Source organism: Cyprinus carpio, chromosome B19, assembly GCF_018340385.1.
Source record: "Cyprinus carpio isolate SPL01 chromosome B19, ASM1834038v1, whole genome shotgun sequence".
In the NCBI taxonomy this organism is placed as follows: Eukaryota; Metazoa; Chordata; class Actinopteri; order Cypriniformes; family Cyprinidae; genus Cyprinus; species Cyprinus carpio.
Genome location: NC_056615.1, coordinates 11,377,750 through 11,390,115, shown reverse-complemented (window position 1 = coordinate 11,390,115; position 12,366 = coordinate 11,377,750). Strand labels below are relative to the sequence as shown.

Sequence of the window (12,366 nt, the reverse complement as noted above, 5' to 3'; positions counted from 1 at the left end):
GTGAGCGTGCAGGGATGCCACAGTTAACAGGAAATGGCACAGTAATTACAAGCAGCAGAGATAATGACACACCCCATTAAATCTTCAAAAGGGGACGAGGCTCTGGTGTGTGCAGAGATTTGAACACACTGTGCTTCTATAGAAGATTTACACAGTCATTCAGGAGCTCAGAAATGGCCCACGAGTGAATAGAAGCACCTTTGTTCGTGCCGTGTGTGTTGGTCACACGTAAGAAGTGTGTGTTTGTACTGGACTCTGTGTATGTTTGGTGGTCAGATGCAGCGGATGGGGTTTGGGAAGGGTGGTGTTCCATCATCTCCATTCTGCAGCTGTGTGTCTGTGTTTATATACAAATATTTAAACCCACTCACATCCTTTCCCACCGAACACCGTCCACGCCACTGCTGAGCTCTCATGGCATCGCACAGTCCTGCAGTGTCATTTCATTTTTATAATCAACGGAGTTAAATACACATAACCACTCACTTTTTGCATTTGTAGTGGTTTTTATCAAATGACTGGTTTTCTTATTAAAACCATGTCAGTAATCTCAATTTATATGGGTGTATTGGTGCAGTTGACAAATGGCATCACTGGGCCTCTTTATTTCAAATTTCAACAAGATTTTAGGCAAAATTTTAAATATTTTGAATAAAAATATTCTTTACACTTTATAAATGATTTATTCATAATATATATTAAAAGCAACTGCTAAATGTAAATAAGACCCGCCCCCCTTAGTTACTGTTACTATGTCCGACAAGCAATGCGCTCTCGAGCCAGTTGCCAACAACATCATGTTCTCTCATCGCAGAGCAAAGAGGAAACTGACAACAGGCCGACAGACATGACATAGCAGGTTACTTAAGCTATGAAACAAAGTCTTGCTTTCAAATGTTGTCATTTTTTAAGAAATTGAAACATTAAATACCGTTTTATTGCTCATTAATGTTAGAGACAGATCGCTGTAGCATCTCAGTTCAAGCAGCACGTGAACCAATCATCTTTTCCTATTTACTTACAACACAAAAAAACCATGAATCAACATCAGAAGCCAGAAGGTATTATATTTCAAGATGTCAATACACTCTAATTTTCAAGTTTGAGTCCCCCCACGTTAATCTGCTCTCCTGTCTGATTTGTTGGACATAAGGCAGATTCGTCGTTATGATTGGTCAGATCGACTGTCAATCAAGCTCCCTGCAAGGGGTCTATTAACTGTGTTTATATATATATATATATATATATATATATATATATATATATATATATATATATATATTATTATATATATATTATTACATATTTATTATATATTTTTGACTGCATATTGGTTTTAGCAATTTGTGTGTGTGTCAAATATTGTCCTATCCTAACAATATTGTCATATCCTATCCTAATAAGCTTATTTATTCAGCTTTCAGATGATGTATACATCTCAAATGTAAAAAAAAAAATTACCCTGGTCTTGTGGTCCAGTGTCACATTTTCACTACCTGTCTGCAGGGACAGTTTTAAGAGTTTATTTTCTATTCACACAAAGCAGAACCCACAAATTTCTTAAAAATTGCCATCTTTATATCTTCAGTAAGACAGCAATGATCTGTCAGTCCTTGGCTACTGTTGAAACCACAGAATATAAATATAGTTTTCATATTACCATAGCCATAAGAACTCATTTCTAGTCTGTGCAAAGGCTGGATCACATCTGAGAACATCTTTATGCCAAACCACATGATAATTGTCAGCAATTTGTGAGGTATGTGTAGAAGATGAGACGGTTTGATAGTAGATGGAGATTGAGGTGAGAAGGGTTTAGGGAAGAGAGGGCGGAGGAGCCAGTCGTTGGAAACACTCCCTCTGCGTAAGCGTGTATCTTGGAGGGAAGGAGGTCACCCGTGTTCAGATTATGCCTTCAACGCAAGCAGCACACAGGCTAAGAATACCACAGCTCACTGGGATCTCTCAACTTTACAATTTGGAAAAACGTTTGGGGTCCGTAAAACTACTCTGGTGAACAAATCATACAATTTTGAAATATATATATTTTTTTGATTTTTCAGGAGTCTTGGATGTTTCTATTCATTGGATTAAATTGATTGATTACTGCAAGGAAGTTTTGTATCCTTTTGTTTTTCAATTAAACTTTGAGGATTTCATCAGCTTGGAGTCGCGACTCATCTTCTCAAAAGGAGAATAAACAGGTGTTGTTGGATCCAGAAACCTTTGAAGAAAAAAAACTTTTAAACCTAATGTTTGTGAGGCCCTGTGTTTTTATTTACTCTAGCTACAGACTTTAATTTCACATTGTGCTTAGTCCTTCCAACTTGGAGGTCACCGCTGAAGGGAGTTAAGCCTTTAGGAAGATCTGTTTGTTTTTTCTTCCAGTTTCTAGGATATTGTTTGTCGTCCATCTCTGTAAGCACACTGTAGATTATGAGAGAAGCCCTGTGGTTTGGTAAATAAAGTGACAGCATGAGGAACGACTGTCAAAAAGCGATAAACTGAGCGGCTTGTAGCAGTAAACATTGCACTCTCCCAAATAACGATGACTGCTGTGGAATCTGAGTGGCTTAGACGTCTGAGTGTCGTTCAGAGTTGAACTTCAAGACGGTAGTCAGACCATTCCAGAGAAGACTGACGTCGGATAAACACCCAGAGGTTTTGGAGGGACAAATACGATCATTATAGACGGCTGTAATGGAGCAGAGCTGTTCTGCTGCACCAATGGACAAACAAGAGTGTGTGGTTGAGTTTGTGTCCTCACACCGCAGCAGAGGGAGGAAAGAGAGCTGTGGCAGCCGAACCCGCCAGCGACTATTTCCTCTGCCTGTACTTCTCCCTCTCTGCATGCTGCTGTGTGTTTGGGCTCAGGTGGAAGGAGTGGTTCATTCCAGCTTCCGCAGACTCAGTGGACGTGAAAAGAAGGAGATGCAGAAGGAGATTTTATCCATTCTGGGTTTACCCGGCCGGCCCAGACCTCACCCGCCACTGCGGCCCCCTTCCTCCGCCCCGCTCTTCATGCTGGACCTGTACCACGCCGTGTCGTCTGATGCTGATGATGGACTAGGTTTGGGCTTCACTCCAGAAGGGGTCAGTCACGCGGCGCTGCCCACCTTAAGCACACACACGCCACCCCTAGGCACAGTGGTTAGCGAGGCCGACACGGTTATGAGCTTTGTCAACCTGGGTAAGTGGCAGCTGGCAAGGGTTAAACACACTTCACTTACACAGAACACATTAATTACTATACAGCAGCTCATGTGTGGACATAAACCACATTTGAAAATGTGTGAATGTCAATGTGTATTAGATCCAGTATCATTTATTTTAAAGAAAGATGAGGCAATCTAAACATTTCACAATGAGAAGTTTGTTGCAACAACAAATACTTTTTTACAAAAAAGTATTTTGGACACTTTCTGTTTGTCAGACTGGAACTGGAAACGTCAGTGTTAATTTAATATTATTTATATATACTATATTTTATTTATAGATTATCTTTATTCATATTTTGAATTAGCTTTTTTTTAAAAATATTTTTTGTTTTAATTTTAAAGTTTTGTAATTTTGTGCTTTTGTCATTGTTAGTTTTTGTTTTTTAATATTTTGATTCATGTTTTTTTTTTTTGTATTTCAAATTCAGCTTACTTTATTTCAGTTAGTTGCCAAGACAATACTTCTATTTTTAATTAATTTTTTTCATCTAATATTTATATTTTATTTTAGCTTTATTTCAATTAAAAATATATTTTTAATAGATTTAGCTAACATTAACAACACCAGTTTATATGAAAGCCTGTCTGCTTTATGCCACTTGAAATCAAGTTAATAAACTAAAGAAATAATAATAAAATAAGAAGCAAAAACACACTGTTAGATATAAAGTCACAATCCGTTGAGCGTGTAGGACTTGATAGTACAATCCCTTAGAATAATCAGCACTTTGTTGACATCTTGTGTGGAGAGTAGGGGTAATCACTTCATTGGGGTCATCAGGTGGGCACCCTCCTTCAGGGATGGGCAGTATTTCAAATACATGTATTTGAAATACAAAACACTATTTTGTATTTAAATACCTTTGAAAAAAAATCTAAAGGATCCTTCCTTTTTAGCCACAGCCAATTTCTGCTTCGCTCAGCAGCCTCTGACAGTGACCTAATGACTTGTCATAAGGCCTGTCCTCTGACTCCTAAACCCTTCAGTAGCCTGATTGTTGCCGTGGTTACAAAACCTCTGCACCCATCCTCTATGGGTAGCAACTGTGTTCTCCAGCCCCATTGTATTACTTTGGTTAATAGTTCTGAATACTTCACCTTTTTACGTTCATTTGCTTCACCAATTGCAGCCTCCCATGGTACAGTTAGTTCCACGATGAACAAGGACTTTTGTGAGGTTGACCACAGTATTAAGTCTGGCCTGAGGTTAGTTGTAATTATCTCCAGTAATCAACCTGCATTTTCAAGTCCTGGGCAGTGTCCAGCAGGGTTGTTTCCATTTTTGTAGTTGGCTTTACTGGAAGCTGTCCTGCTCTTACGAAGGTGGTGGCTTTTGAGAATCCAGGCGTTGGTGGAGGGAGGGCAATGGTGGTGATTCTCCTTCCCTCCAGGATAATAATTGACAGTTGTCTAAGAACCTGATTGTGCCTCCAGGTGTAATGTTCTTGGGAAAGACTGGTTTTACAGCCGATGAGGATAGCGTTGCTAGGGTTTGACAAAGAGGACATGATAGATCTTCTCCAATCCATTGGTTTAGGTTCTTGGGTGTGGGGAGAACATCGTAGGTGGCTCTGATGATTAAGTTCAATCTGCTTCCTTCCATCTCCCAAAGATCCTTCCAGGTGAGTTTATGTTGCTCCAGATTTTCCCAATTAGTCCACTGTCCCTGTTTGGACTGCGAGACACCCTTTGTGCATCTCTCTGCCTCCTCTTTCTTGCTGACATAAGTTAGTTTCTGTTTGTTTTTTTTTGTGGATGTTGCTTTGTACCATATGGGTTGACTTGTCCCAAGTTCAAAACCCCCTTTTCCCTGCTGCACCTGTTCTACAATGTCTCCATGCCTGAGAGGGGATTTTGCCTGCTGTATGGCCTCAGTCGGGGGGACACTTGTTCCCAGTTGCCAATCTGGGAGCAGCCACTTGTATTATAGCATCTTGAGACTCAGTCAGTGTCATGTCCAGTCTCACTTTGGTGTGTGCACTTGTACTATTCAATGAGGCTAAAGACAGGCAGTTCCAGGGAACTTTTCCCATTCAGGCCGATATTGCTGATGCATCGCGGGAGTCCAAGCCACTTCTTGATATAAGAACTGAGTGTTCTCTCCAGCTTCTTGATTTTGGTAATGGGGACCTTGTAGACTGTTAGAGACCACATTAGACGAGGGAGCAATCCGTATTGAAGGAACCACAGTTTCAGCTTGCCAGGAAGCAAGGTATTATTTATACTGTCAAGGCCTTTAATGGCTTTTTCCCTCAGTTGTTTACTCAGATCTGAGTCCTTGAGGCTTGCTTTGTACCATCACCCTAAGCTCTGGATCTCCAGCACCGCTGGAATGGGTGTTTCATCAATGTGGAATCTCTGGTCTACGAGTTTCCCTCTGACAATGGATATGCTTCTAGATTTACTGGATTTTAACTTTGTACGCGCCCATGTTATGTTGGCAAGAAGGTTTGCCAGTAGATGTTTGGTACATGGAATTGTTGAGGTCAGGGTGGTCATGTCATCCATGTATGCACGAATAGAAGGAAGACGCTGCCCAGACTGCAGACGTTGTCCCCCCATACCCATTTGGAAGGTTGAATGATCAATCCATCGCCATGGTAAAGGCTAGGGAGGAGATGGTACACCCTGCCATTATTCCCACTTCCAATGATTGCCACAATGTTGTATACTTTGTTGTTGTAAGGCAGAATTGCAGATCTTTGAAGTAGTTTCTGACCAGATGTGTAATGGTCATTGGCACTCAAAGGCCGTCCATAGGAGAGAATGGGGGACTGATCCAAAAGCACTGGTCAAGTCCAGGAAAAAGATATGCAGATATCTTCCTTCCCTTTTTGCAGTCTGGATTTGATGCCATATCATACTAATATGTTCTAAGCATCCCGAGAAGCCTGGTATACTAGCTTTCTGTATCGGCCTATCAATCAAGTTCTCAATCAAGGCCTCTCTGTCATCCAATTGATGTTCTGGCTGGGAAATGGGTGACATGTCTGGTGGTAGGCTGGGAAATGGGTGACATGTCTGGTGGTATCACCCTCTGCTCATATCTCTGGCTTTCTGTGTGTGTTGCTTTCAGGTGGTCCTCCAGCTCCTTCTTTGACACTTTAAGTGACCCACTCTTTTCCTTTGTAAAGAGAGCTTTCACAAATCTGAAGGAATCTTTGTAGAAGGATGTTCTTGCCTCTCCTTCTTCTTGAGTCGGGTTCTGATGTTTTTGCTCTCCGCAGTCTTCCTAGATGTTCCTTTAGATCTGCTTGCAGAAGGTTTATGCCAGCTGTCTCTTCTAGAGAGGATTTCTTCCACTGTTTTCTCAAATCCCTTCTCTGTTTGATCAGGCACATGATTTCTTGCTGCCTTCTGGACTTGGGAGGGGTTGTTGTTTCCTTCTTTCCTCTCTTTTGCTCAGAATCTTTTCACCCTGTATGAGTGGACCAGATCACTCATTTTATCCAGCTTCTTCTCTGCTGTTCCTCTGAGTTCATTCAGGATCTTGCTTAGGTCTGCATTGACTGTTGTCCGCTCTTTCTTGCTGCTGGACTTTGGCCACTTCACTTGAGGTCTGAAGCCTTGGATATTCTTCTCCGTAGCAAGCTGCATCTGGTTGGGTTCCAGGTTCTTAGATGTTGTGCTCAAACTACCCTCCTCAGCCACTAGGGTACTGATGCTCAGTGGACTGTGTGTCGTGTCCTGCCATTGAGCTTACTAAGTAATAAATGATTTATTATTTTATATACTTTTTTAGTTTATTTCTTTTTTTTAGTTTCCACAGAAATTCACCAGAAATGACTAGTAAGTGGTTAGTTATGAGAACAAGTGTAATATAATTTGTTTGCAAAAGCCACTTGGTTTTGCTAATACAATGACATTTTAAGTCTGCCTTCAGTGACCTAATGGGGGGGGGGGCAAAGATTAATAATACATAGCACAAAAAGTCAAGTCAAGTCAAGTCATCTTTATTTATATAGCGCTTTAAACAAAAAAGATTGCGTCAAAGCAACTGAACAACATTAATTAGGAAAACAGTGTGTCAATAATGCAAAATGACAGTTAAAAAGCCAGATTCTTATTCATTTGCAGTGCCAATTGCCAGTGATTTTGAGAGGCTGACAAGGCTTGTAGTTCTGTATTGATAATACATTCTGTTCACTGAGACAAGACCCACAATCACTCCATCATCTCTTCCTGTCTCAGCCCAAACACAGACGATACTTATCAGTCACGAAACAAACAACAGTTTAACATCCCATTTACAATTACTGCTTCTCTTTCCACGTCTTTCCTGCCCCACTATTATTGGTCAGTATCACCCCTTTCTCAGATGTAACTAGTGGTCTTTACTAAGGCAGGCATCACTATTATTACAACACTAAGTATGAAACTTTGCTGCATAACTGTTTGTGCTACAAACATTAACGATGCCTAAAATCATGTTGAGAGGGTGTGTTATCCTTTTTGAAGTGATTGGACACTCTTAAAAATGGTTCCAAAGACTTTTAGTGAACTTAAATGGTACATTTTTTACTAGTGTGAGGAACATTTCAATAATCTAAAGAACCTTTCTCCAGTAGTTTCTTGAAAATAAAGGTTCCAAAAGGGGATATTTGCTATGATGACGGAACCATTTTAAGTAAAAAAAAAAAAAAAAAAAAAAAAAACTATAGTGAACAGTTCTATCAGTGGTTAAAGAACATTTGAGTAACCTGAAGAACCTTTTTCCAATAGATTCTTGAAAATATATGGTTTAAAACAGGGTCTTCACAGCAGTTCTACTGAAGAACTATTTTGGTTCTCAAAAGAATGTTTCATTTCTTAAAAGAGTTATACAACAATTACATAGACAAACCATTTTTGGCTCCTCAAATAACTTTTTTAGTGATCACTTCTAAAACTATCTTTTTTTTTTAACTCTAAAGAACCTTAAAGTTTCTAAAGTTCTAAAGTTTCCATGGATGATAAATGTTCTTCATGGAACCATAGAAGCCAATGAAGAACCTTTATTTTCAAGAATAGACTTTTCACACGACAGACATATCTCAAAAACACTCACAACACACTAGCATCGTGGCCTGGAGTTCATGATGTTCTTCAAAAAACGTAAAAGTCAAGTTCTTTCTCCTGCTAGTTCTCTTTAATATAGTGTTTTCCATTTCTCTGTGCTTTTCTAAAAGTAAATCTTGATTATTGTGGATCTACAAAGGACAGTCCAGATCACGCAGGCCATGTGATGTTGTAGTGGGCACACAGCTGTGGGGAATTACAAGCCCCACTGAAAGGCAGAAAAAAGATGAGATGAAGTGGATGAAAATACTGTTGGGCACTCCTCTAAAAATACAGCTCTGGACTGTAATTAGTGGTGGTGCGCTTAGCTGCAGCAGCTCCACAACGCCTCTAATTACCCCACTGCAGAGCCCCGGCCGTGGGTGTCAGTCTGATCTGCCGAGCTCCACCAGAACAAATGTTCCATTTTTTGTTTCCCCTTCTTCTACCGCCAATCAGTCTTCCAACATGTCTTCTTCATCTCAAGTGTCTTCACACATACGCTCTGTGGTAGTTGTTGTTTTTTAATTCTCTCTCTGGCCTCTGTCTCTGACCGCAGTGGAGCAGGAGAAGGATCTGCTGCAGCCTCGGCCATACTGGAAGGAGTTCCGCTTCGATCTTACTCCGCTTCCTCAGGGAGAGACGGTCACTGCTGCTGAGTTTCGCATCTATAAAACTCTTACCATGGGTTGGCGTGCAAACCGCACCCTCCATATCTCTGTCTATGAAATCCAGAGGGAGAAAAGAAACAGGTCACAGTCATATATGATCATTTATACAGATTTGTAGTACTGAATCTGATTTAGGAAACTAAGATATCATTTGATTTTAGTGTTTAGGAAACATAAATCATTGACATTAAATACTTTTTTGGTAGTTCTTCGTTCATCAATGTCCCTGAGATCCATTGTCAGTCATTATAATGGAAATGACATTAAGATCTTGTGGTTTGACAGGGAGCCTGAGCTGGTGTTGCTGGACATGCAGTCTGTGCCCGCGGGTCAAGAAGGCTGGCTGGCATTTGATGTGACTTCTGCGAGCAATCGCTGGCTTCTCCACCCTCGGAGCAACTTGGGCATCCGCCTTTATGTGGAAACTGAGGAGGGTGAGCTATTCCTTATGCACAGCATGGAGGCTAAATAACTCTGAAAGCAGTCTAACATCATTGGATGTTGCTTCTCACTACAGGTTTGACACCATGTGACACCACAATAATAATAATAATAATTATTATTATTAAAATAATTACAAAAATAAAGTAAGAGATGATATATAATCTTTTGGGGGGGGGGGGTACATTTATTTTTAATATATAAAAGATATTATTAATATATTAATAAATAAAGCTTTTTGGTCTTGACTCTAAAAAACATTTGTCCTTTTGCCTTAGTTCCTCAACCCAACTTGATTTAACATGGATGGAGTTTTTAATTTTTTGAATTAAAAATCTTTTAAATTCAATTGCTCATTATAGCCTTCCTCTAGCTTAAACAGTAGAGCATGGCGCTAACAAACCCAAAAGCATCTGCCAAATGTATTACAAAAGTTAAATGTTTTCAATCATTAAATATATTGTTAAATATTTTCCCACAACTCCTATTACAAATCTTGTCTGTTTTATTTTTAGACCAAGTCTCACAAAAGTTACTGAAGGAGTTTTTGATTTTTGCAATCAACCTGTACTGAATTCTGCTACAGCAAGCAACAAACATTTTGTCTAAATTCACAAAAAACAGGCTGTATCTTGTTTTCACAAACTGGTCTTGTTTTCACAGACCGGTCGTTGTCAGCCGCATGGGTGGGTCTGGTGGGTCGGCGCGGGCCGCGCTCTAAACAGCCTTTCATGGTGACGTTCTTCAGAGCCAGTCAAGCCCCTTGCCGCCCACCTCGTGCTCTGAGACACAACAATCCACGCAAGAAAAAACCCAAGTACGACCTGCCACACCCAAACAGACCCGGCATATTTGGTGAGCCACAATAAGCAGTTTAAGAGGCAGAATGTGTTTAAAGGAGCATATGAAATGATTTGTTTTTGAGCTATGATCATCTCACTTGTTCTAGACCAAAATCATGCCAGCAGTGGACGCCAGGCATGTAAGAAACATGAACTCTATGTCAGCTTCAGCGACCTTGGCTGGAAGGTGAGACATCCTGGCTTTTATACATTTACGCATTCAGACAAGTTAACAATAAGTCACTTATATTTAAGACAATATTAAAAGTTAATCTGTATATTTTTGCTCTGCCACTGAAAAAAAGTTCTAAAAAAGTTAAAGCAGAATGAACTGAAGCAAGTATTTTTAAACAAATCATTTGAGTGAATGATTCAGTGATTCACTTATCACCACACATACAGACAGGAAAGTCTCTGTGCTGTTAGAGTGTTTAAATATTTAATTGATAAAATTCTATTTTCTTTTTTTCAGGACTGGGTTTTGGCCCCAACAGGTTATTCTGCGTTTTATTGTGATGGGGAATGTGATTATCCTCTGGGCTCTTGTATGAATGCCACAAACCACGCCATGATCCAGCTACTGGTGTGTAATCTTTACTTTTGATATTTCTGTATGCATTGCTAGGAGACGTCTTCAAAATGAACTAATTGTTAAACCGACTCTTCTGGCAGGTTCACCTTTTAAGACCAGAAGAAGTGCCCAAAGCCTGCTGCGCTCCAACTAAACTCAGTCCCATCTCTGTGCTCTTCTATGATGACAACAACAACGTTATTCTCAAGAAACATCGAAATATGGTGGTCAAGAACTGTGGTTGTCTATAACCTCTCGTACATTCAAGTTTTAAATCTGAAACAAATGTAGATGTATTATAATACTCAGAGGCACCGTTTGTAATATACAGTCATTAAAAATTTATTTAGCCAAATTTGAGTGTTCTTACCTGTCCCAAATGATTGACAAATGATAGTTACTGAAGTGTCATGATGGTTTATCAGCATATTTTTCACAATTTTATTGTGAGTGGATTTAGGATTGGAATCCATCCCATAATAATAATAAAAAAAATACATATTTTGCATATCTGTCTTGCATTAAACTGTCCAAATTTCTATATTTGTGGAATGTTATGTTTCACAAAGTTGCATTGCTTTGACTTTCACATCACGTTCTCTTGCAGGTAAAACTGGTACAATGCTTTTAAAATAACTTTTACCACCCACACCCATGTGAAGAAAATAGACTAATTCAGTCTCAGTAGGCTGCACACATGGAAAAAATCATTTTGTGCATTCAGTAGTTTGGTGCTAATTTAGTTCCCCCAAAAAGGAAAACAATGCCATCATTTACTCACCCTCATACTTCCAAACTCGTACGAGTTTCTTTTTTTCCGTTGAGTACAATAGAAGATATTTTTAGTAGCCTATGGGGAACAAAAGTGGCTACAGTCAAGGGTTTAGTTATCCACATTCTTCAAAATAGCCTTTTCTGTGTTCAGCAGAAGAAATAAATGTATACAGGTTTGGAACAATGAGTAAATGATAAGATAATTTTTATTTTGGGTGAACTGCCCCTTTAAGAAATAAGTTCTGAGAAAATCCTCATGCAGGTACGCAAGTAGCGTTGTGTAGTTTGGTGACACCAAAAGCGAAAATTAATGTAGATAAGGTAACAGCTCATAAAAGTGCTTTACCAACAAGAGACAACATGTACGGCCGAAGAAGCATACCATGTTTGAAACCAGAAAACAAAGACAAAAAAAGAACGTAAACTTCGGTATAGCGTTTACAATATGTGAAGATTTGCTGACGGAGAACATCTCGAATAGTGATGCCCAAGTTGCTTCTTTCTCGTTGGACAGGTAAAGGATTTTATTTTTTAAATTTTTTTGTAAACCGCCCAATAAAAAAATAGTACCAGTGTTAGTTATGTCAAACGGAGACTGTGCAGTAGATCTCAGAAAATGCTAACTTTAGCCTGATAGCACTGAAACAGAAAGTCCCACCCTCTCCGCAAATCTCCGTCCAAAGCCACGCCCCCTGAACGCATGAACGCGAAAAGATCAGACCAGTGACAACATTACTACAGTGAGTACATCATGTGTCATTCACCGGTGAGAAAACTAAATAGCACAGTAAAAGTACTACAGTATCAAGAAG

General features: G+C 39.6%; 1 protein-coding gene across 1 annotated transcript; it reads left to right on the top strand.

Moving 5' to 3' along the window:
- The first annotated feature begins 1,427 nt into the window (after nucleotides 1–1,427).
- On the top strand, nucleotides 1,428–11,321 carry LOC109111629 (bone morphogenetic protein 8A-like). The gene is made up of 7 exons (XM_042745284.1): nucleotides 1,428–3,190; nucleotides 8,815–9,007; nucleotides 9,212–9,360; nucleotides 10,031–10,222; nucleotides 10,317–10,396; nucleotides 10,682–10,792; nucleotides 10,882–11,321. Exons 1-7 carry the CDS (start codon nucleotides 2,701–2,703, stop codon nucleotides 11,029–11,031), a joined length of 1,365 nt encoding a protein of 454 aa, XP_042601218.1. The 5' UTR covers nucleotides 1,428–2,700; the 3' UTR covers nucleotides 11,032–11,321.
- The last annotated feature ends 1,045 nt before the right edge of the window (nucleotides 11,322–12,366 follow it).

What these genes read in the sequence shown, in the direction of transcription:
- LOC109111629 (XM_042745284.1), top strand. Translation starts at nt 2,701, where the DNA reads ATGGAGCAGAGCTGTTCTGCTGCACCAATGGACAAACAAGAGTGTGTG. An exon ending in CAGAGGGAGAAAAGAAACAG is followed by an intron (nt 9,008 to 9,211) that starts GTCACAGTCATA and finishes GTGGTTTGACAG; the next exon opens with GGAGCCTGAGCTGGTGTTGC. An exon ending in TTATGTGGAAACTGAGGAGG is followed by an intron (nt 9,361 to 10,030) that starts GTGAGCTATTCC and finishes TTGTTTTCACAG; the next exon opens with ACCGGTCGTTGTCAGCCGCA.